Here is a 26294-nt window from a genome sequence, read left to right as displayed (position 1 = left end):
TCCAACACTCGTCACAAACAAACACCACCTCAATCATGAATTAGGCCTACTTTCCTTACCCACCATCACCCATGTCACCACGGTGCGATCTATTTATTCACTCCGTATTATTCGCACCATCACGATACGGTACCTTTCACCGTAATGGTGTTTCTGACGGTGCGAATAAGACCGGAAACAATGGCCCCATGCACCGTGGCGGTTCGAATAGCCGTCGATTGTTCCCATTGTTCAAAGCGGCTTGGTAACCAACTGTGGCAGAGACAGTAGATCGAGTGAGACTAGACGGTTGTGGTCACCGTTGACGACGCTTGGAGACTGCTAAAAATTCAGGTCAAACCACAAGTACGATGACGTAGTTTACATCATCAATCTTTGAAACAACACACGATCTGGTGACGTTTATTACATCAGCTGATTCTGGATTTGATAAAATAGCAAGAAATTTAGAATCAAAACATACTTTATGAAATAAAATGCACTGGAATTTTATATCATTACGATCTGCATCAAAGGTTCTATTATTGTCAAGAGTTCAGTGTGCCAAAATCTTCCAAAAAAGGGCTTATTGTGAAAATAATGGAGGTCAAAAGTTCCGATCCTGGAAGTGGAATTCACTGGTGTACATTTCTGCACCTCTTGTGCTGTGTGGTTGTGTTGGGGCTTTTGCCTGGCTGCGCAAAGATACAGTGTTGGGACAGGGGGACCAGGTGAACGTCTCACGGAAGAGAAGAACACTTGAAAATGCAATACAAGAGAGTAGAGACATTATCCAAAGAGTAAAGGTATGATAATGATTCCATAGGGAGACCTCGCCACCAGTGAGTCACCTGTCGTTCTCTACTAATATACCACATTAGAAAGTCGGCCAGTCGGTTACAGCAAATCTTGACAGTGGATCATTCTGACATGACAGTGCATGCACTTGTATTTGCCTACTTGTATCTGACTGATAACCGGCTTTTGAATGTGGTCTACTCTAAGTCAGGCCATGGTAGTCTCAAAACTTAAGACGATAAAAGAAAAATACTTCAGAGAAGGTTTCCTTTTTCATCTTAACTATAGATTCATGTACTTGATTGGGAACAACGTTTACATAGTGTTGGCCGTCGTCACGTCACGATGCATTGCAGCTCTGACGGTCTTACATTACTGTGACGTGACGTAATGCAATGTCCTCGTAAACGTTGTTCCCAATCAAGTGCATGAATCTTTAAGAACTCGGCATTGGCCATTACTGCCAAATTCACTATTCGTATGGAATAGATAATAAACACAGAGTGCATGTGCTTAAACCATAATATGCATTGCTTTTAAAACACTACCATGTTAACAAACTTGTAGCCTGCCCATAGCGGTTGGTGAAAAACATAAGTCGTACTTCCACCTATCAAATCCCCGTGTCTTTTGCGCTTACACCGATGAATTGCCGTGTCTTAATAGACCCGTGTGTCAAATCCCCGTGTCTATTAGCCCCATCGAGCTCGATGGGGCTAATCGGGGGCTAATTTAGACCCGTGTTCAACACGGTTTTTGATAGGTCGAATCTGAGTAGACACGGCAATTGCAAGTTCTAAGATCCGGCGACAGATGGCGCGGTGTAGTCGCCTCGGTATTGCGCATGTGAAATTCACCTCCAACGGGAAAGAAACAGAGGAGAGCTCCCTACTTACAGCGCACCTGTCGCCGGGGCTATTAACCATTATCTAACACCACTGATAGGTGTAAGTGCGCCCCAGGTTTTTTGACACACGGCGAAGACACGGGTCTTGAAAAAACACTGGGTTTTATGATAGGTGGAACTGTGAAGCCAAACCGATAGATTGATGAAAGATTGGTTAAAATCCCAGGTGAATAGACGGCCTGCAAAAACAAACTTTGGCCATTTTGAAACAACCCTTTTCACAGGCAACGTTTGTTTACCATGGCAAAAAGTAAAAATATACAAACTTATTCAAGCAATTTACTTGAATCATTGTCCATGTCTTCCAATGTTCATGATATTTTGAATGCTTTTGGTGGTGATTTGATTTAAAACATGACTTTCATGTTGAGGTAAACTTACGTTGCCTGTGAAAAGGTCTTTTCAAAATGGACAAAATTTATTTCGCATACGGTCTATTTGGAGACCGTTTCAAAGCAAACTTGATTTAGAAGACGGCTAACTCCAGACAGATGGGTAACACATTAGGAGATTATATCCTAGCGAAAATGTCAATGTTGCACGATTGTGTAACATGTGTAAACCACTGGTATCAACAGTGCCATTTTGTATAAAAACCTCGCATTTCTTAAGATTGTCAAAATTGCTGTGAAGAAAAAAGAGCATCAAGATTCATTTCCTCATCCATCCAAATTATCAAACAACAGAACAATGAAATAACACTGTTGAGAAATTTGATGTTACTTGTGTTTTATCTAATCTTTATTGGTCGACTCCACACATATTGCTGTCAGGGGGAAGACCGACTCAGACCAATACCTGGTCTCCAAAAGGGACGAAGTGCGAGGTGCTTATTGCGAAAATGATTGGTTGACAAACAATGGGCTGATTGGCTAGCCTTGTGACGTCACACTATTTTAACCTATTAATACCTAGTTTCCAAGGTCAGAAAGGTCAAACTCTAAAATTTTGCTGAAGGTGGTACATTAACACTTGTCAAAGATTCTTCAAAATTATATACATGTAGACACTTGGCACCTGGGATACATAGTGCTTTGATTGGTCATGGATTCCATTCCTCATTTACTCCTCAGTCGGGTGGTGAAGGGCTTTGGGCAAGTCAAGGGTTCGATTCTTATCATGGGGTGGTGAAGTGCTTTGAAACGGATTCGATTTAGGTAGGGTGCATGGTGTCTCAAATCGGAGGTTTTAGGCCCAATTAATGGTGGCTCACATCTGAGGTAGGGTGCGGCATGTTGTACCTCCAATGAGAGGTTTTGGATCCCATGATGTCTCAGATCAGAGGTGGGGTGCATGGTGTCTCAGATCGGAAGTATTGGATCACATGGTGTCTCACACCAGAGCAGAGGTGGGGTGCATGGTGTCTCAGATCGGAAGTATTGGATCACATGGTGTCTCACACCAGAGCAGAGGTGGGGTGCATTGTGTCTCAGATGGGAGATTTTGGATCCCATGGTGCCACAGATCAGAGGTTTTGGGCCCAATGGTGTGGTCTCACATCCGAGGTAGGGTGCATGTTGTCTTGGATCACACTGTGTCTCAAATCGGAGGTATGGTGCTTGGTGTCTCAGACTGAAGGTGTTGAGTCACATTGGGTGATATGAATAAAGACTAGCAAATGCTTTTATCTAAAACTCCATGTACATATACACTAGGCCTATCTGTACAAAATTGAAGTAAAAGCATTTGCTAGCCTTTATTCATATCACCCATTGTGTCTCAGATCGGAGGTAGGGTGTGAGGTGTCTCAGACTGAAGGTTTTGAGTCACATTGTGTCTCAGATCGGAGGTAGGGTGTGAGGTGTCTCAGACTGAAGGTTTTGAGTCACATGGTGTCTCAAATCGGAGGTAGGGTGTGAGGTGTCTCAGACTAAAGGTTTTGAGTCACATGGTGTCTCAGATCGGAGGTAGGGTGCGTGGGTGTGGCTAGATCAAGAGTTTTTCAAGGAGGCAGCATATGCTAAGTTTAGAAGAGCACATGGCGAAGTAACAGATGGTCACGTGGTGTTGTTTGTGTCTGTGATGAAGTAGATGGTTAAAAAAACACCATTATGTGGCAAGCGATGTCCGTTACTTGAACAATGATGAGCTTTGCCATAGAGAGCTGTTTGATGTTGATTGAAGTGAACACTTATTCCATGCAAATGATTAATACAGGGCACTCTCCAATGCAGAGGTATCTGTGGGTCTTTGTTGTTGAGGGTGAACAAGTTGAGAATGAGTGAATTGAATTGGAACAAGGAAGTTTTTTACCTACGAATCTCCTTGATTGATTGAATTGAGTGTTATGTCCACCCGGGTATGGAAGTGGAATCTCCACGATGTGTTTTTAACTGTGCCAATTGATGACTGATTTGCTTGTGTGGAAGTAGAAAATCTCCTGCTGGAAGAAGTGTCTGGTCGTATCATTTGGACAGATTATTGGTAAAATAGTTCTGTATATATGTCATGACCATCTAGGTTCTAAGAGCCTGATATTGAGCCCTTGATCCCGCACATTTGAATAATGAATTGTATTCTTTCAGGATGAGGTTGGTGCCCCAGGAATTGTGGTTGGTGTGTGTGTTGATGGTGAGCATGTCTGGAAAGAAGGATCGGGCTATTCTGATGTTGAGAATCGTGTCCACTGCAACTCGGAGACATTCATGAGGATAGCCAGCATCTCCAAGGTTATCACCATGACGATAGTTGCCAAGCTGATGGAGAACAATCAACTTGATATTGATAAACCGGTTCAAGAATATGTGAAGGAATTTCCAGAGAAAACCTTTGAGGGGGAAAAGGTAACCAGTTACTTGCAGGATAATGCTAGAAATGATCTGGGACAAACCACAAAACATCAGCTCAAAAAGGCTTTGTCCGTATTCAAAATGACATGTCATATATCGGCCAATAATAGATGGATATCTGCTGGCGTCACAGCGAATTTGTAATCATCATGCGCGCGCACTCTCGTATCTCTTCAACATGGTTTTCATGAAGAAAAGTGGCGATAAACTGTCGTCCTGGTGAGATTTCTCTCGATAACATAATGATGCTTTTAACCGAAGATGTACGACGGTCATTGTAACAAAATCGTACCCAAGTTTTATTCTAAAATGTCATGTAAGTCACGAGGTATGCGAGAAAAACTCCTCGTATCCAAGTGAAACCAACAATGATCGTGGAAGTTGATATTGTTATGACACGTGATGCCCTCTTGAGATACGAGTAATGGAGCCAACGGTAATGATGTCATCTTAAAAGATATCCATCTATAACATCCGGTTCACCCGTCGATTGATCAGATATATGCATTGTTTGATTCACGAGGCAAGGGCATTCACTCCATCTCAAGGTGACAGGCTATAGATAGGGATACGTTATATGGGTAGGAGATTAGACTTTGCTGAAAGTCTCTAATATCAAACGGCCCGGTAGTCAAGAGGTTGACCACTAGGCCATCGAGATCGGTGGTCTACGTTGACCACCATGTTTTCATCACATCATTTTGATAGTATACAATCCTTAAGTTTCCTTCCAGTGATTATTTGGCATGTTTATCAACTATGTTGGCACACCCTGTAAAATTGTCTCCATCATGTATCAGGTTACCATAACAACGCGTCATCTATTGTCACACGTGAGCGGGATCAGACACTATGAGACAGCTGAAGAGATTCAGAAGAAGAAGCAAGAAAAGGAACGAGAGAAGAAAGAAGGCAAGAAGTTGGTCAAGAACGAGAATGAGTTAAAGATGAAGGAGTATAATCTGAAGGAGAAATATGCGAGTGTGAAGGATGCCTTGATGATCTTTAAAGATGATGAGTTGATACATAAGCCAGGTGAGAGGAAAAATAATACAAAGTTTTTGCAGTGCAATGTTTTTGCTCCTCACTCCTAGCTTTGAACTGAGGTAGCATGATGATGTGTCTTTGCTCCTCACTCCTAGCTTTGAACTGAGGTAGCATGATGATGTGTCTTTGCTCCTCACTTCTAGCTTTGAACTGAGGTGGCATGATGATGTGTCTTTGCTCCTCACTCCTAGCTTTGAACTGAGGTAGCATGATGATGTGTCTTTGCTCCTCACTCCTAGCTTTGAACTGAGGTAGCATGATGATGTGTTTTTGCTCCTCACTCCTAGCTTTGAACTGAGGTAGCATGATGATGTGTCTTTGCTCCTCACTCCTAGCTTTGAACTGAGGTAGCATGATGATGTGTCTTTGCTCCTCACTCCTAGCTTTGTACTGAGGTAGCATGATGATGTGTCTTTGCTCCTCACTCCTAGCTTTGAACTGAGGTAGCATGATGATGTGTCTGCTCCTCACTCCTAGCTTTGAACTGAGGTAGCATGATGATGTGTCTTTGCTCCACACTCCTAGCTTTGTACTGAGGTAGCATGATGATGTGTCTTTGCTCCTCACTCCTAGCTTTGAACTGAGGTAGCATGATGATGTGTCTTTGCTCCTCACTCCTAGCTTTGAACTGAGGTAGCATGATGATGTGTCTTTGCTCCTCACTCAAAATGTGTTTACCTTGGTTTTTGTGAAAAGATAATCAATTAGAGTTATAGAGGGTGGATCAATAAAAAGGTAATCCTGAAACAATCAGCTTTTATGTGATAATTAATGATGCCATGAATATTTCATTGGATGTATGATAAAGAAGGAGCAAGGCCCTTTCCATTGATGTCTTCATATCACCCTTGCACCAACAGATGACTCCACACCATTTTTGTCTTGAAAACGGCCTAGGTTTAAGCAGGTTTGAGATAGGAACTTCCAAACGAATGTCACCTCTCAATCCACCCTGTATTTCAATGGAGATACCTTAGTCCCCTCTTTTTGCAGAACCTAGAGTCTCAGAATTTCAGTGTTGTTGATATGAGTAAGACTGTACAGTGTGTTTTGGCAGGGAGATATTGTATGATGGAGGTGTTGATGTCAATATGAGTGAGACTGTACAGTGTGTTTTGGCAGGGAGATATTGTATGATGGAGGTGTTGATATCAATATGAGTGAGACTGTACAGTGTTTTTTGGCAGGGAGATATTGTATGATGGAGGTGTTGATGTCAATATGAGCGAGACTGTACAGTGTGTTTTGGCAGGGAGATATTGTATGATGGAGGTGTTGATATCAATCAATATGAGCGAGACTGTACAGTGTGTTTTGGCAGGGAGATATTGTATGATGGTGGTGTTGATATCAATATGAGTGAGACTGTACAGTGTGTTTTGGCAGGGAGATATTGTATGATGGAGGTGTTGATATCAATATGAGTGAGACTGTACAGTGTGTTTTGGCAGGGAGATATTGTATGATGGAGGTGTTGATATCTATATGAGTGAGACTGTACAGTGTGTTTTGGCTCACCTGTGACCCTTTGTCAAAGCGAGTCATCCGGCGTTAGACATGGGGGCATGTTTCTAAACCCCTTAAGCTACGGAAGTTAAACTAGGTACACATATACCCCTGGGTGACCGCTACTTGGACACCAAATCGTAGCCCCTAATGATTTCCAGTTTGGCCAACAGGGGTCTTTTGACAAAAACACAAGAAGTGTTTTGTCTCCCGTAATAATGGTCACAGCTCGCCGACATTTTTAAGGCATACAGATTTTTGATTCGACCTATTTTTCAAGGTCACAGAGGTCAAATTGTGTTGTCGGCACCACCATTCGACAATAGTGGCACGTTGTGTTACCGCTTTAGCTACAGACCCCAAACTTTGTACAAATGAATCCTAAGGTAGGGGGAAATTATGTGCCAAATTGCCGCCTAATACCAGTCCTCATTTGGCTACCAGGGGCGTTATGCGAAAACACAAAAAGTGTGATAACTCCTCTGATAATGGTCAAAGCTGGCTGAAATATTTAAAGTGTTATATAATATGGATGCTTGACTTGATGTATTTTCAAGGTCACAGAGGTCAAAGTGTACCGTCAGGATCAACGTTCGGCAATAATGGCACGTTTTGTATTCGCTACAGATCTTTTTACAAATGTACCCCTGAACCCACACATCAAAGATGATGTTGTCCATGGGTACATCTCTCTCCTTTGTGTCCTTTGACAACAGGTGAGCACATGGTCCCTGGACCATTTCATTGGAGACACGTTTTGCTTGACGTGTTCATATGAATATGAGCTGGACTGTCTTTTTATTTCCAGGCACTGAGTTCCTCTACTCAACCCACGCTTGGACGCTTGTTAGTGCTGTGTTAGAGGGCGCCACTAAGAAGGAATTCCCGGACATGCTGCGTAGTTTATTCAAAGAGCTTGGCATGACGAGGACGTATCTGGATGAAAACGAGCCGCTGATTTATGGAAGATCAAGGCAAGATGTTCTTCTCAAAATTTCAATGACTTCTTTCCAAAGGGGGTGTTCGTACCTTGCCCCAGTCCCCCTTTGGGGGTGCCAGTCTACATCTATTTTCGAAAGAAAATCTTTACCAGGCTTCGCTGTAGTTTCTTCTGGTATAAGGTCACATCACAGCCCACTGAATCAAGGCTCAGGATGGTGGTAAATAATGTCCATGAAGGGTTAAAGTTGAAGGAGAATGAATTCACAGAAGTTCCTCTATAAATTTCTTTATGCTCCCTCTTCTAGTTATACCCTCTACATTGTTTTAAACCCTTACTGACCCCTGATTGAGGCTCAGAATTCAATCCCTTTGCCCACATGACCCAGTATTCAAGCACTTACCGTGTAGAAGCTCTAGACTGTCATCATGGTATACATGATATGTATGCAAGTGCTGCACGCAATCATTACCAAGATTGTCTCCTTTCACTTTTATCTCCAAAAGCTCCCGAATAAAGCCTACATTAAACTTTTTCAATAATGAACTGATTGTCTTTTTTCAGGTTTTATGAAAGGAACAATAAAGGTAAAATAATGAATACACCATACGTGGACAACTCTTACAAGTGGGCTGGAGGTGGATTACTTTCAACTGTTGGAGACTTGTTAAAGTTTGGCAATGTTATTTTATACAGTTACCAATGGCATCCAAACAACTTTTTTTCTGAGCGGTCTACCGGAATTCATATGTCTAATAAATCAGAGGAGTTGGTTGTAAATCATGAAAAAGACATAATCAAAGCAAAAGGCCTTCCAGGATATTTAAGTCGGCAGACTATAGTAAAGACTTGGGACGTGAATGAGAAGGCCAAGTGCTCATGGGATAAGAATGGTCACTTTGCTTTAGGCTGGGCTGTTGTTCCTGAGAAGAAGACGAATGGTTGTTGTCAGGAGCAGCGTTTCTATATCTCACATACAGGTGGAGCTGTTGGTGCTTCCAGTGCCTTGGTTATCCTTCCACGTGAGGGTGAAGGCAGTCAAACAGTGCCCCCTAGTGGTGTGGTTGTTGGTATAATAACAAATCTGAGTAGTGTTGGACTTGCTAAGGTTGCCATGGAGATAGCTGCTTTATTTGAAGATGTTCCCATGCCGATTCAAGGCAAGTAACTTCTTCCATGCCAATTTTCATGTCGCACACCAAAATTAGCGTGAACAACTTATTTCTAGTCACCTTGTTTGTTAAGCACGCAGGCATACAGGTTGATGTCACTGCCTGGCAAAATCACGCATACCATGACACCAATAAAAAAGTGAGTCACATTGCAGGGAGGTTTAATTTGACCACTCATCACTCACTCCTGTAACTTAACACTTCTATAGTCGTACTTCCACCTATCAAATCCCCGTGTCTTTTGCGCTTACACCTATGAATTGCCATGTCTAAATAGACCCGTGTGTCAAATCCCCGTGTCTATTAGCCCCATCGAGCTCGATGGGGCTAATCGGGGGCTAATTTAGACCCGTGTTTAACACAGGTTTTTTTATAGGTGGAATCTGAATAGACACGGCAATTGCAAGTTCTAAGATCCGGCGACAGATGGCGCGGTGTAGTTGCCTCGGTATTGCGCCCCCTCCAACAGGAAAGAAACACAGGAGAGCTCCCAACCTACAGCGCACCTGTCGCCGGGGCTATTAACCATTATCTAACACAACTGATAGGTGTAAGTGCGCCCCGGGTTTTTTGACACACGCCGAAGACACGGGTCTTGAAAAAACACTAGGTTTTATGATAGGTGGAACTACGACTTATGTCAACTGTACCACTGTGTTAATCAATCAGCAATCAGTCGACAAGCATTGTTTTCTGCCAAGTTTTGTTTTCCTTGTCAAAAGTTGTAATGTCCAATGTGAATGATTTTGAGGGCAACTGATCTACTTGAGATGTATTGCCTCATGAAAATAAATTGTTTTGCAAAAATTGTGCTTGTTTTAAATCTGAAAATCCATGCAGTCTCATCTGACATGGAGACATCATGAACATGAATACGACATATGTTTGATTTTTATACAAAAATTGCTTCCAGCAGCGCCGTCTGTGACTTCTCCAAAAAGCAAAAAAGGAAATGAAACGTCCTGGGGATATTGTGCTCACCTGGGAATAATTCAGTTGCAGATGAAATGACATATGGAGGTTAAATTGACTTTTAGATATGACAAAATGTGGCACTGTCAATGACACTTTTAGAGTTTGACCTCTTTGAACTTGATAAACTAGGTCACAATTGACCTAAATTGAGTCAACTTGTACAGCTGCCCAATATGTGTCTCCATATAAAAGTTGAAGAATCTCAGACAAATAGTAGTTAAATGTGTCGATTTCAGTGGAATTTCAGAGTTTGACCTTTCTCACCTTGGAAATTAGGTGAAAGTCAAAATGTTATACGCTCTTTGTCCATCTTTGAGGATCACACTGTGAAGGTTTCTTGATATAACTGACATTGCATGAGTTTTACGACCTGACCTACTTACACCTGAAAAGTAGGCCCAGAAAGAAGGTCAAATGGTGATGATTTTTTTTGTGTCAAGTCATGTTGTCATAAGACATCCTCACACCAAGTTTTAACTTTCTGGACTCAATAGTGAGCAAAAATGTCCCTATTGCTGACAGACGACGGACCGACAGACGACGGACAAGACATGATGACAGAAGCTCACCCATGTGAGATAAAAATCAGTGAACTACAATTAACAATGACGGGAACGAGGTATAACCATAGCCGTGCCTGAATATGACAAGCCAGCTCCAAAACTGCCTCGGCAACACTGGCAAAACGCATTATAAAAGACAGCATCAGTGTGATGCTACAAGTTGTGCCACATGGCAACAGGGGTATCATCCTCCTGACAAGGTAAATCCACTCCCCAAGTTGTCCCTTTTTAACCACCCTGCTTCTACTAGGCGATATGGCAGCAATGTGGCAGCAACCAGGCGATATGGCAGCAATGTGGCAGCAACCAGGCGATATGGCAGCAATGTGGCAGCAACCAAGCGATATGGCAGCAATGTGGCAGCAATCATGCGATATGGCAGCAATGTGGCAGCAACCAGGTGATATGGCAGCAACCAGGCGATATGGCAGCAATGTGGCAGCAACCAGGCGATATGGCAGCAATGTGGCAGCAACCAGGCGATATGGCAGCAATGTGGCAGCAACCAAGCGATATGGCAGCAATGTGGCAGCAATCAGGCGATATGGCAGCAATGTGGCAGCAACCAGGTGATATGGCAGCAACCAGGCGATATGGCAGCAATGTGGCAGCAACCAGGCGATATGGCAGCAATGTGGCAGCAACCAGGCGATATGGCAGCAATGTGGCAGCAACCAAGCGATATGGCAGCAATGTAGCAGCAATCAGGCGATATGGCAGCAATGTGGCAGCAACCAGGTGATATGGCAGCAATGTGGCAGCAACCAGGCGATATGGCAGCAACCAGGTGATATGGCAGCAATGACAACTTCATTGGTTATAACCAAGATTTCTCAGGCTTGCGGCTTAATGAATTAAAGACGATCTGCCATTTTCAACCTTTTGTAATTTGATATCATGATAATGATAGATAATACTGTCACTCCGACGTGACACTGCTGGTGCCAAGCCGACTGTCGCGCCTGGTAAACATGTAACGCATGATGATATGACATTCTTATTACAACTCCCTGCACTAACCCATAAACTTTGGTTCTTCGAAAACAAATAATGGACTTGCTTGGTCCTTGGCATGCCAAGCCGGGCTTGATCATCTTTACCCTCAATGTGTGGGGGAGGCGGTCCTGGAAGTTCAGTATGGGGCTTGTTACACCCATCAACGCCCTCGACACACTTGACACTGACAGTGTCAGCTCTCAAACTTTGTATGAATAATCATGGCTTTGCTGAAGTAATTGACATCTATCAGGGCTCTGATCTTCGCGGTAAAGGACCACTCGCCAATCATCGAGCGTGGTTGTGCTATAGACCATCGATAGGCCCATATTTTGAAATGCTTGTCAAATGATAGCCGTTAATCACACCGCACACCAATCAATCACAACGTAGTCTGGCTTGCGACTGAAATTTCTAACTGCGCAGTTCATCCCCGGCGTAGAAATAGAAAATGTCCTCTGTAAAACGCGTCCGGCCCTATTGTATTCTTACGGGATATGGTATATTGTTCAAAGAGGCGATGACCGTCTGATAATTGAATGATTAGTTTCCAGACATTCTATCCTCAAACTTCTGCACCGGCTCCATTGCATGACTATCATTGCAATAAATATATGTTGAATAATCAAGCACAGACACTAGGGAATGACTTTCTGCTGCAGCAGTTTTGACTTGATTTCCGAAATCTTATTAAGTGTTCCTGTGATATTCTTCGCAGTTAACACACCAACTGACTGCCTTTCAAACTCATAAGTTTGCTATTGCATTTGATCGAGCTTGTTTCATCAGGCGCGGATCGGGGGGGGGGGGGGGGGTAGGGGGTCTCGAGGTCTTGTCTGTCAAGATGTGCTACAGCGCGATAATGGGTGCCTGCATGTCTTATAGGGGGTTAACGACCTCATTGAGATACCATTTTCATAAAACATGAATTTATTAGGCACAAGTTAAACCTTTCCAGGCATTATATGACAGAAATCAAGCGACTCTCAGCCAATAGGAGCGAGAGCTACCCAATAGGAGCCGATTTATCTTGTAAAAGCCCCCTATGGTCAGAAATTGGTAGCTAGTGCAAGATAAATGACGTATTCTTTATCTTCATTAGTTCTTGTTATTTTTAAAGGGCGGGGGACTTCGTCTTTGAAAAATTAGGTCGTTAAGAATGAAATCCTGCTGTTAGCTTTATTCATGAACTCCTAGGATATGTAGGTTCCATGTAGATTGTAATACAGAATCGTCCTCATATTGGTGTGGTCGTCGTCACCTCGTACTCTTATCTAACTCGGAGGTGCGCATGTGCGGCGGCCAAACCGATGAGGCTTCCTATGGGCGGGGCTCCATAGGAGAAGACTCACATTACACTGGGACCTCATTGTTTAGATAGGCCTACAGGTCATGTAAATTATACATTCTGTTTCATTTTAATATGAAGAGCAAATACATAATTGAGACAACGACCATCCTTATACGTTAAAATATTTATTATTATACAATGTGTACAGAATTAAAAATTAAGAATCTTTCTTTTCTTTGACAGTTACACAAAGTTGCCTATAGGGGTCTCTCCTATCTCTCACTACATCAAAACTGTTGTGCTTGTACGAGGAATCAATCATGACCCAGTCCGCTAATTGGTCATTACCCAACAGGAAGACCACCAGTTTCACCCCCAAGCTCCAACCTAGCCTAAAGTCCTCTTTAAAGTTGAGTAAGTTAGCACTCTTTTGGTCTTAAAGAAAACAACCTATCCTGAGTCCTGTATTATTTCATTTCCCTATATTTCACACTTCTATCCTAAATTGCCATCCAGAATAATGATATTGATGGTGTGTTGCTCAACACCACTTTAACCCTTAACTCTCCAGCCTCCTCCGTGTAATCTCTCTCCTCCAAATGACCGCATACTCAGCCAGGTGGATCACGGTCGGCTTCTCACTCATGCGGTATTCAAAGATGGTGGTGTTACCTCTCTGCTGGAGGTATCTGATGATCAGGGAGCGACTTGATGTTATATCAGAACTGGAAAAACCATGTTAAAGGCTTGTGTTAGTTGATATAGAAGGTATTCATAGATGGTGGTGTTACCTCTCTGCTGGAGGTATCTGATGATCGGGGAGCGACTTGATGTTATATCAGAACTGGAAAAACCATGTTAAAGGCTTGTGTTAGTTGATATAGAAGGTATTCATAGATGGTGGTGTTACCTCTCTGCTGGAGGTATCTGATGATCAGGGAGCGACGTGATGTTATATCAGAACTGGAAAAACAATTCAGAACTTGTGTTGGTTGGTAGTCAATAGGATATGCAGTATAACCTCTCTATTAAGGACAACCTAGGGACTGACAAGTGCTGTCCCTAATAAAGAGGTGTCCTGATTAGAGAGCTCAAATTGAATGGAAACACCCAATTTGGGACCAAAACTAGTGACTTTGATATAGAGGGTGTCCTTAATGGAGAGGTGTCCACTATGGGAAGTTCTACTGTATGTGACCCATCACAGCAAAACCTGGTGCAGGTCTCACAGAAGATGAGCCTAAATGACACCAGGAAGAAATTGATGTGCTCAGATTTTACGACAGGTAGACAACAGAGAAATGAACTCCGTCTCAACCTGCCAAACTCAGAGCGATATGCGCCTGGTATTGACGTGATGGGCCACATATGTATAAACACAAACAGCCTGATCCCTGTGCCAATTTCTTTTCAACTCATGGCACCTTTGAATGAAAATGACCTCTGTGACCAAGTACATCTATACTATAATGCGCGTTGTGGCCGCTATTTAGGAGGTAATTTTTGTTTCAAAATTGGGCCTTGGAAATGCGTCGAATTCTTGCAACCTTTGACTTCGTAGGTCTGGATCATACGTAAGAGTGTCACTGAGGGTGTCATACGTCGAATATCTTCGTGGTTTTAGAATAAATAACAACTTTTCAGAGAGCACGTCGACTGGAGAGCTCCGCTCATTCTCAAAAGCATACACAAACTTCACGCATATTCTCCCTGCCACATCAGTATTAGCTTCCAGCACGGGTGTCTACAAAACCAAGACCCAAGACCCAAGACCTACAAAACCAAGACCCCAATCTACAAAACCAAGACCTACAAAACCAAGACCCCCACCTACAAAACCAAGACCTACAAAACCAAGACCCCCCATCTACAAAACCAAGAGCTACAAAACCAAGACCCCATCTACATCTCTCCTTTTTTCAGCAGGAAGTTGCAATTTATCAATAAAACAGAAGCTCCTATATAAACAAGCTCTTTGATGCTTTGTACTCAGATTCTGTTCAGAACATTTAACACTGGTTAAGCTTTTCCAAGAAAATAAGGATCTCGGGGTAAGGATATAATACAAAAGCTAAAATACCTTAAATAGTCCTCTCGAGGGTATTCGTGATAATATAGCCTAGCTTTCTAAAGGGTTAGGGTGAATGAAAAAAAAGAACAATGTAATTACTTCTTGGGCAGGTACTATGGTACTAGGTACTAGTTTGGAGTAGGTTTGTTGATGGGTCTTGGTTTTGTAGATCTTGGTTTTGTAGGTGGGGGGTCTTGGTTTTGTAGGTCTTGGTTTTGTAGACACCCGTGTGGGTGTCTACAAAACCAAGACCCAAGACCCAAGACCTACAAAACCAAGGGAGATTAATGATTAGCCTGTTCTATTTAAGTTCTATTCGAGAAACACTGACCTGAGTGATAAGGCAAATTCTGCAGATTGGCCTACCGGAACATGCAGTCAGGGTATCAATAAACAGTTATGCCAGGATGGACAAAATGTGTACAGTGGCCAGCGCTTGCTCTTTGATTTATTCTTTAATGATTGATGTTGTCAGTTTGAATTGCGTTCTGCATCTCTCCATGCGCCTGGCTTTGGTCCGACAGTGGCATTGGGTACGGGAGTGGGTAGGTGATATGCCTAATATGTGAGGGCCTTATTTGGAACAGGACCTGCTGTCACTGGTCTCAATGCATTGTGCAAAATAGCGTACTCCAATCAATCAATTGGGGGTTGCATGTAGATAGCAGCAAAAAGTCCCTAAGTGCAGTTAATTTCGTGTTTAACCTTTAATAAAACTTCAGCAACGTTAGAAATTTAATGCAGCTCAATCATCGTGCCCATTTAACTAATGTATATTACATTTCAACTTTGCCCGCTCCATGGGTATATGCTAGTCGTTATAATGTCATGAAGTCTTATCAGAAGTATCCACAGTGAAATGTCATGATTCTGGCTCTTAGAGTTCTTGTCATGCCCTGACAGACATCCTGTCACGACACATATTTCACTTAGGATATCACCACTTGAAATATTATCAAAGAGAAATGCTGGGATTTCCAATGGTTAAGTACAAAGTATCACCAAACATAATATTTGAGAGTGATAAATGTCAGGCAAGATGAAGCTCACAGTTTGAAATTACTTTAAAAAGGTAAGAGGACATAAAGTTTTCAAGTTTTATTTAATTAGGTGTATAGTTCTTTGTATGGGCAGGTCTATAGATTATCAACAAGCATGCAGGACGTCCAATGACGGCATCCAGAATTAGTTGGGTGGCATCCAGGCGGCCGCTGGTATTCTGGCAGCTCTCAAAGCTGTTTCTGATGCCACAACATTCTTCTTCCAAAAAATCATCAGAAAACACGCTGCAGGCTTCTGAAACACTAATTCTGTGGGGAGAACAAACATACCCTCCCTTCAAGTCTTCACTTTGAATGTTTCGAAAGCATTTTGTGAATTTCGCAAATCTTAACATTGAACATTTCCCACTTCCACAGCCAACCCGACGTCTTCTGAACCTTAAAGGGTAACTCGTGTCAAATTTCACCATATAATGTTTAAGCTGTTTTTGAAAATGACTACGGCACTTTCTCATAAATCAGTAAGGTTTTCGAATCGAAATGCACATTTTCTAGAAATTGATGGTTTAATCCCGCCCGGACGGCTCGCTTCGATGCTGTTTTCGTTGATGACGTCACAACATGAACATTTTTGCGGTCGCGGTAGTTTACATTCAGCGATTTTATAATAAATCTAATCAAAAATGGAAAATTTGAGCTTTACATTTGTGATCAACAATTAAAAACGGACGTATTTCCACAAAGTTGTAAATCACATCATAGTATCACTTTAAATTATCCTAATGTCATTTATGATTTTGAGGGGATAAGAAAATCTCACAAAAATCTTCGAAAATTGAAAATCTCAGATGTTTGATATTTTGCGATTATCAAGAAAGCAGACACAACTTTTGTTGAACTTTCTTTAAGTCAGAGAAGTGACCAGAGCATGATTCCACTCTATTTTAAGATTAATAACTTCATGATTTGAAAAGATAGATTTTTTCGTGACATTTTGATGAAGGATTTTACGATTATAATAATAATAATAATAATAATAATTTATTTGATTTAAAGTGCTAAAATAATGGTGCATACATTTTCTAAGCACTGTACATAATATTAAATGAGTACATTAAAAAGTGGTGATTTCATGAGGATAAAAAACAGTTTAAAAACATCCGGAAAATATCAATATTTAAAACATGTATGGCCTACTCTGAATATGTTAGGATAAAAAGATGAGTTTTGAGTTTACTCTTAAAAGTGTTTAGCACAGTGACATCACGTAACCAGCTTGGAAGGGCGTTCCACAGCCCCGCGGCCCGGACACACAGAGATCGATCCCCGAAGACCCCATTTGAACGTGGGATGGCAAGGAGCCAAGGGTCATCCGAGGACCGAAGTCTGCGGCCGGGCGCACGGAGACTGAGAAGTTCCTTCATATACTGTGGGCTCTCCTCATGATGGATGACCTTGTGGGTTGTGAGAAGAACTTTGTAGTCGATACGTGATGTCACCGGCAACCAATGAAGAGATTTTAAAATAGGGGTTATGTGCTCTCTCTTTTTGGACCTGGTTAAGAGGCGAGCACTAGCATTTTGTGCTTTTTGAAGGCGCTGGATTTCACAGCCCGGTAATCCGAGCAAAAGACCGTTTTGGAAATCCAGGCGAGATGTTATTAGCGCATTTATTACTCTGGCACAGGTGGTATTGTCCAGGTATCGTCTGATTGACGGAAGTGCAGAGCAAACGCTAACAAGAAGAAAAATTAATAATGATCAGGAAATGTCCCACATAAAATAGGTCCAACATGAGTGAAGAGAAAGTGAGACACGTCTCAATTGGCGATCAAAGGCCGCTTGGGTGGATCTAGGCTTTGTCGTGTTAATAGTCTCTGGCCAGATAGATGCCTATTTTAGAACAAGCCAGCCAAGATGAGTTTGAATACATCAGATCACACAAACTCAGGCATGTCTCAGTACACATGTACAGTCCTTCAAAAAAGTAAATGGACACACAAAAATCAAATTTTCTTGAAAACGGCTGGTGATAAATCGATGCGGTTTGCTGCATTTGATAGGGCATTTAGTTGTGCATCATGATATCTACCACTTGGAAATTTGCTATTTTACCTATAAGTCAATTTTTTCGATTTATGAAAGGTCCCAAAATCAACTTTTTTATCACGCATTTTTTGGGGGCAAATTTTATATTGACTGGAAGCTTCTGTTGAGTTATGAGTGAATATCTAAGAAATTCCACAGTTTTCACTTGAATCTGCAACTTATTAACCCATTTGTGCAAAAGGGTTTTGTTACCCGGTCTTCTACTGCGGAGATGCCCCCTTGATATTATTCACCTGGCCCAGACAACCGGAATCATGTCACCATTTCAATGGCCTTGTTTTATATGCCTATGAATAGCTCTCCCAGGCCTGGATTTGGCAGCTGGACAATGGCTTCACCAATATTACTTTACCCTCGCGTTTACAATACATCAATGTTAACAACATTTCCACCCCCATTCAAAACCTCAGCCAATAAGGAATTAACACTCGGGCTGCATGTTGAAACTGACATAATTGGCTATGGTCGACTTCTCCAAAGTAATTCCAAAGTCAATAAACAAGGTGCAAAATTTTGACATAAAATGCTGTTTTCCCACCAATTAACACAAGATATTTTCATCACCTTGATGGGGACGTGGGTTTTTCATCATGGTGATTCATCCTATCAAGAAAAAGTACGAAAAAAATCGGAAACGAAAAAGTTGATTTTGGGGCCTTTTGTAAATCAATAAAAGTCGGTATTAGATAAAATGGCTAATTTTTATGTGGTAGATACCATGATGCACAACTAAATGTCCTATCAAATGCAGCAAACCGAATCGATTTATCACCAGCCGTTTTCAAGAAAATTTGATTTTTGTGTGTCCATTTACTTTTTTGAAGGACTGAACATATTATCACTGACACAATAACATTTTCATATTTGATCAGGCTGAAGTTTGAGTTTCACTTTACATTCATTTCATTGATCAGGTTGATGGGGAATAATGATTTTTGAAGATGATATAATGTTATTACATCTACCTGTAATAAAAACTTGGTGATAATCGAGTCCCAAGTTACCGTGATACAGCACTTTTTGTGCTTTTGGTCAATACTCTAAACTCTCCGATCTAAGACTGTTTGATATGTAAGCCAAGCCCCCTGTAGCTATCATGCACATTGTCGTTGGATGCCATCCAACATTCAACTCAATCGGGACTGATGAACAGTGAGTGGGTAATAATAATTTGTTCAATGCTTATGCCTTTCGCCTTCGGATCCGCTTTATTATCCAATAGTTGATTAACTATTTACACTGATAGAGAGGTGTCCTAAGTAGGGAGGTTATGCCATTATTGTCCAATAGTTGATTCATATGTATGTTTCATGGGTGGTCTTGAGGTTAAGGAATTGAACCCGAGGCGGAGGACCTTGGTTGAGTTACCAAGACACTCGAGGGTGGAGCTAAAATACAGTCCAAACCCGAGCCGATAGGCGAGGGTTTGGACGAAATTTTAGCTCCACCCGAGAGTGTCTTGGTAACTCAACCAAGGTCCGAAGCCGAGGGTTCAATTTCTATTCTAAAATACCTCAAACTTAAAAAGATAGGCCACGAAAATAACTTGAATATGTGCGAATTTGGCAAATTCCATCCATCGCCTGCCCGGAGCGCCGGTAGCGCCGTTGTTTACATTATGTTACGGCAGCGCGCATAGGAAGTCCGCATCGGCTCACTCAAGTGATGCTAAAATCCGCGCAAATAAGCTATTTGGAGCGTTTTTCTCGGCAAATATGTGTAGTGCTCATTAAAAAACTAGGGTGGTTGATGCTTCCTTGGCTGATTTGTGTTTGAAGCAGTGTTTTGAGATCCTCAAACTTCTGAAGTGAGCTGTGTGCATGGTTTCCACATTTTAGTGCAACCCGAGGGAACTTTGGTAGAGCATCTTGGTTGCGTGTCCAAAACACTCCACTCTCAGAACGAGGCTTATGCATTTTCCATTTAAAAGTTGACTTAACGGTACCAAGGTATTTTAGAATCCTTTATATGCACTTTGATGAAAAGAAATCAGTCTTAATTATTGATTATTTCAACATCATTGAGAGGCACATTCGAGAGTATTTCATTATGATACCTTATACCTTATGACTATTCTACTGGAGGCAATTTATAATTACCAACATTGCTATTACATTGTAGTGTTAGTACTTAGGTCATTCTAATAAGGGCATCCTGACAAATATAACTGTCAACCTCGATCCTAGTACCGTACTTCTAATGATTTGTATGAATGGAAATCACAATATGAAATCTCAGATCGAGGTTACAGTGTGCACCATGAAGGAGACAGTACTCTCTATTCATCAGATCAAACAAACAGGGAACATGTGAGTTTGGATATCGTAGCTTCTAAGTGTGTGAAATTCCCAGACTCAAATGTAAGCAACGCTCTGATTGGGTGCACTTACTTCTGCGCTGGCTACTTCACCAAATGCGGGCGAATGTCTCTTGGGTTTGTGGGCACGGCCAGAGAAGCAAACATTAACCCCTGATTTCCTCAGGATGTAACTAGAGAAGCAACAAACATTGAATTCACTCCACCTTTATTAACTGAACACAATGTCTAATTCATCAATTATGGAAACTTCTCACTTGTTAGGCCTAATCAGAGGTGTTTGAAAGACCCGGGCCTAATCAACTCCCTAAGTGCACACGGGAAGCCATTACTTTTGTTCACTGTCTGTAATTGCAAGGTAATTGGACCAAAAAGTCACTATCGCCGTCTCCGCAATTCCAAGTAGATCGGGACTGAACAGACTTGTCTGTAATACAGAGGCATCCGCATGGTAGAGGTGTCCGCAAGGGGAGGTTCTACTGTATTCTTCTAACTACTTTATTCATCAAATATCATTGTAAAGGGTATAATTGGTGGAGGAAGTAGGCTAATTTTGAGACAGATGCTTTTTTGATTAAAAGAAACCCAATGTCACAGGGCAGTCGGAGTAGAAAACGGGTTAAATAGAATGTTGACTAGCAGGATATCGCCACTTCAACTGAGTTCGAAATAGAAAGAATCCACTCAACACATGGTCTGATCTATCACGAGACATAATAGTAGATACGCTAGCTAGTGCTGGTTTCCTGTTACCAGGACATGTTGTCCTTGATATTCAATATATCACAGCAGTCACATCACGTTTTGACCACATATCACGAGACATAACACTTGAGAACTTTAAAAATAATTCCATCAATAAGTTTTTGAGAAGGTCAGACCTAATATCAGGCATACTGTTTATCTCGGCAAGTAGAAACAGTGGAGGGAATATACCAATACCTTATAGAAGATTACTCAAAATAATGCCAAGCTCAATCAGGTGAACTGGCTTGTGTTCCTTCCCACCACCAAGACAAGTTCGGTCCGCTGCCATTTCAGCCCATGATCTATGACTAAAAGGACCAATGGGATTATTAAAGGACCATTGGTAAAATTATGGGCAATATTACCAAGCTTTTGGCAGCCCATTCACCACCTATTCTACATGAGTCATTTCCATCAACAACTAACCCGAACCCCTGTCAAAAAATTGCACTAAAAAGAATAATTCAAAATCTGACTGAATTATAATGATATTCCGATGTTGACAGCGATTTGAGGCGAGTTAGCCCTCCATGCGTTGATCCTCTCCATGTGGGCCGATGCACTAGTGAGGCACAGCCTGGATCCAAGGTTTGACACCTTGGCATTACGACGTGATGCTGTAGATATCGATACTTCCTTTGTGCTTAACAAATCAGGGATTTCCCCAATCAAACTAAAAAGTACACTTTCTACAATCGACATCTTTTCCTAAAATGGCTTCGAAAAATGTGAATGAAAATGTGTTATTTGCAAGGCTTCAGCCCCCGAAATCTCGGTAAAACAATGCGACCTTCACTGCCCTGTTGGCAGGGTGAAATCGAAATGACATCACAGAATTATCCGCCAGTTTGAAAAGCAATTCCTGCACCAGGATTCATTCACAAAAGTGGGAATTTTGAACAGCCCAATAAAAAGCTTTGGTGGCAATAAAGTCGTTTTGAAGACATGGCCACAGGTGTTTTTTTGGGGGGGGGGGGTATCCCCCATTCCCACACTTTTTACTCTTTCTCACTTGAAATCTTTCTCATGATACACCCAAGTTTCACTGATCAAAGACAGTTTCTTTATTCATGTCCAGCCCCAAATGAGCACATGGTCCTTGGATGCCTTCAACAACATGATTTTTGTCCAAAAACAATTGGTTGGGAACATCCCTTATCTGATAGTCATGACGTCCTGGTTTTTGGGTCGATTTTGTAGTAATTAACAAAGCAGTCTAAGATTGCTGGAAGTTTGTCAGAGAGAAAGTCTGACACAAAAATGTAGCATTGCAAAGAAATGACAAAAAACCACACCAAACTCATTTGACAGAGATTAAAGGCAAGATTTGTTTGTTCCATAGAAACTAGAAACTAGATATCGAATTTGAGATTTTTCAATTGGGACATACTAGAACAATAATATGAACGAACCATGGCCTTAAAGGGGGACTATAGGCAGGAGCAGTGGGGTTTATTTGGCCATCCTCAGCTGACTAATATACAGAGTAAGGGCCCTGGGTCATGATGTCTGATTCAGCACTATTCCTCATACAAGCATGAATCATTTTGACATACTGTGAGATGTTAAAGACCCCTATTGGCGACTTCGTGTAACTTTATCTTGCCTGCCTAGCTGCTGCCTATATTGTCCCTTTAAATCTAGATCATGTAGAAAGTTGATATAAAGTGAAACTCAAAACTCAGCCTTATTAAAATTTGAAATGTCAATGAGATGATACTGGTACTTATAAAGTGAACCAATCGGTTGGTACAGAATTCTTTGCCAATGTGACCTTTTCAAAATCTTGTTGACTGATTTTTTTTTTAAAGTTATCTATAAGTTTTGAACATTTTAAGTGTTTTTGTCCATGACAAATCTGTTATTTCATGGTTTGTTTTTCGAAAAATATGTGAAGTTACATGTATTTGTTTCTCCAGGCCAGGATCAGCATCCAGCAACACAGTTTGGCTCACCAAACCAGCTCCAGGCCAGGATCAGCATCCAGCAACACAGTTTGGCTCACCAAACCAGCTCCAGGCCAGGACCAGCATCCAGCAACACAGTTTGGCTCACCAAACCAGCTCCAGGCCAGGATCAGCATCCAGAAACACAGTTTGGCTCTCCAAACCAGATCCAGGCCAGGATCAGCATCCAGCAACACAGTTTGGCTCATCAAACCAGCTCCAGGCCAGGATCAGCATCCAGCAACACAGTTTGGCTCACCAAACCAGCTCCAGGCCAGGATCAGCATCCAGCAGCACGGTTTGGCTCACCAAACCAGCTCCACGCCAGGATCAGCATCCAGCAACACAGTTTGGCTCACCAAACCAGCTCCAGGCCAGGATCGGCATCCAGCAACACAGTTTGGCTCACCAAACCAGCTCCAGGCCAGGACCAGCATCCAGCAACACAGTTTGGCTCACCAAACCAGCTCCAGGCCAGGACCAGCATCCAGCAACACAGTTTGGCTCACCAAACCAGCTCCAGGCCAGGATCAGCATCCAGCAACACGGTTTGGCTCACCAAACCAGATCCAGGCCAGGACCAGCATCCAGCAACACAGTTTGGCTCTCCAAACCAGATCCAGGCCAGGACCATCATCCAGCAACACGGTTTGGCTCACCAAACAAGCTCCAGGCCAGGATCAGCATCCAGCAACACAGTTTGGCTCACCAAACCAGCTCCAAGCCAGAACCAGCATCCAGCAGAGAATATTGGCTCACGAAACCAGTTCGAGGCACAATATTTCTAAGTTTGGATTATACAATTGACACAGTGTTTTGAATAGAACAGGACGGAAGTTTGTTTTGGATTAAGGTACTGTACATTCACATGTGATTATTCAAAACCTGATTTTGGATTAATTCACTCAGTTTCAATTCAAATAGCTGCAGACTTGATTTTATCCAAACTGACGGTGATATTTTGGACCAGCGCAAGTAGTGAGGAGGATTGTGGAGCCGCTAGACAACTTGAATGTGGGTAACAAAACTCACAAGAACATTTTAAAGACACGAGTGATGGACTTTTGGTTGTGATTTTTTTAATCACTATCAACCTGAGGTTTAACAGTCTTCAAGTCTACGCCAAAAACAGGTAAAGCAATTATATTTCTACTTATTTTGGCCTTAAAAGGCATTGACATTCACAGGTTCATTTCATTTTAACTGACCAGTATTTTTCCTACAAATTTCTTTAGTCAGAAGAAAAAATCATTTGCAAATTTGTCTTTCCAGTATTGATCATAATACATTGCTATAAGATTGACATGATCAATGTGTGCATTCTTACAACCAGTTTGAATAGAAACTTGCAAAAGGAATCTTAAAGTAGTCTTATATCAGACAACGTCATAAATAGTCATTTTTTTCAAAGCCAGCTGAAAAAAAAACTACACAATTTGAAAGATCTCCAAAGCCTCTCTCCATTGCACCAAGGAACATATCAATCAGTGATTATTTTCATTTCTCAAAAAGTTCTAGTTTAGAGTTGAACTAACAAATTGACCTCTTAGTTATCATCCTAATGCAAGCCAATACAATACCCTAACCCACAATAACAGAAAGGATTGCATAAAAGAACATCAAAATCTGTAAGACATTAACCATTTGCTTGGAACGCAGACAATTATACAAAGTAAGATTCAGTGCACAGACAAAGGTAAACAATCACGAAACAACTACTTCTTCTTCAGACAAGTCAAATAGTTTCACTTTCAGGATTAAACAATTCTGTATCATATCAACGATAAATATATTTAACTTCCATTTTATCAAAATGGCCGCGGCGATAACTTCACAAAAGAGGAGACAAGACCACCATTGATTTTTTAAGCCTTTTAGCAGTTGAATTGTCATTGTTTGACCGCGACACATCAAATACTGCGTGGGGTTGTGAATCTGAAATTTTGATATGATATTCCGGACAGTCGGGCAAGTAAATGGTGAAAAGTAAACTGGTAGTTGACCACGGACATTTTTTGATAATCGACAAATTAGACAGACATTGATATTTCCACTCTTTTCGGCCAACTGGCAGAAAAATCTGAAAACACGCCCCCTATTACCAAATTAGCAAAATTCGAAATTAATTTTTTCATCAAATAATTTCCTTATATCTGTAGACTTGCCACGGCAAATATTTTTTCAATACCTCTCCAAATATGTACTTGAGAGTTAAAAAGATGCACTCGTCTAATTGATAGGCCTCGACCATCCAACCTATGAATATTCATTAGTGGTCTTGTCTCAATGAAGGTAGATTTCAGGGGGTTAATATTTGGAGAATTTTTTCAAACGTGAGTTTCCTAATGTACATGACATCCCACAACTCTCCAACAAAGGAAAATGATATCTGGACATTTTTTGGGAAATGAGAGACATTTCCAAGAGTGGTACAACTGTGCCAAAAGCGACGAACTAGGACAAAATCGACAAAAAGTCATGATTTTGCAGCCAACAGCACCAAGTTCAAAGACCAGCCCTGGCCAGAATAAGCAAGCTATGGAGCTGATAATTTAGGATGTGATTTAAGAGTATCTTTGCTGCTTAGGGCACAACTTTCAGAATCAAGGCCTAAGTAGTGTCAGAGAAATTACAAAATGAATGGCAACACAACAAGACTTGTAAAAATGAAACCGAACTTAGACCGGGGCTAGGTTGGCTCATATTGGGGTCAAATTAAGTTTTTTTCTCATTATTTTAGCTTGTTTTGACCTTAAATCATCAGCAATACAATATTCTAAATGAATTAGAGTGATTTGAGCATATTCAAATTTTTCACTAAATTGACCCAAAATGTAGTGTAAATGAAGACAAGACCACCATTGATTTTTTAAGCCTTTTAGCAGTTGAATTGTCAATGTTTGATCGTGACGCATCAAATACTGCGTGGGGTTGTGAATCGGAAATTTTGATATGATATTCCGGACAGTCGGGCAAGTAAATGGTGAAAAGTAAACTGGTAGTTGACCACGGACATTTTTTGATAATCGACAAATTAGACAGACATTGATATTTCCACTCTTTTCGGCCAACTGGCAGAAAAATCTGAAAACACGCCCCCTATTACCAAATTAGCAAAATTCGAAATTAATTTTTTCATCA

At 41.5% G+C, this 26294-nt stretch overlaps 2 protein-coding genes across 8 annotated transcripts in view; one reads left to right on the top strand and one right to left on the bottom strand.

The window, feature by feature from the left end:
- The first annotated feature begins 316 nt into the window (after positions 1 to 316).
- On the top strand, positions 317 to 9966 carry LOC135501311 (serine beta-lactamase-like protein LACTB, mitochondrial). Of its 2 annotated transcripts, none has more exons than XM_064793361.1 (5): positions 317 to 785; positions 4210 to 4467; positions 5274 to 5508; positions 7835 to 8000; positions 8531 to 9966. In XM_064793361.1, exons 1-5 carry the CDS (start codon positions 477 to 479, stop codon positions 9132 to 9134), a joined length of 1572 nt encoding a protein of 523 aa, XP_064649431.1. In that variant the 5' UTR covers positions 317 to 476; the 3' UTR covers positions 9135 to 9966. The 2 variants fall into 2 exon arrangements, with proteins under 2 accessions (XP_064649431.1, XP_064649432.1); XM_064793362.1 differs by lacking the exon at positions 317 to 785 and adding an exon at positions 3522 to 4108.
- Positions 9967 to 12914: 2948 nt separating this feature from the next.
- Positions 12915 to 26294, bottom strand: part of LOC135501923 (uncharacterized) — a 37159-nt gene continuing 23779 nt past the window's right edge. For 2 of the 6 annotated variants that reach the window (XR_010449670.1, XM_064794361.1), the window contains one exon: positions 12915 to 13688. Coding sequence is in view for 3 of the 6 variants with exons in the window: in XM_064794361.1 (XP_064650431.1) it covers positions 13683 to 13688 (6 nt within the window). In the remaining 3 variants the exon portion in view is untranslated. Of the gene's footprint in view, positions 13689 to 13783; positions 13808 to 13849; positions 13927 to 26294 lie in introns of those variants that run through there. The other 4 variants (XR_010449671.1, XM_064794362.1, XR_010449669.1 and 1 more) reach the window with 2 other exon arrangements.

Source organism: Lineus longissimus, chromosome 17 (genome assembly GCF_910592395.1).
Source record: "Lineus longissimus chromosome 17, tnLinLong1.2, whole genome shotgun sequence".
Taxonomy (NCBI): Eukaryota; Metazoa; Nemertea; class Pilidiophora; order Heteronemertea; family Lineidae; genus Lineus; species Lineus longissimus.
The sequence above is the reverse complement of the archived record's forward strand: the minus strand, read 5'-3'. Positions and strand labels throughout refer to the sequence as shown.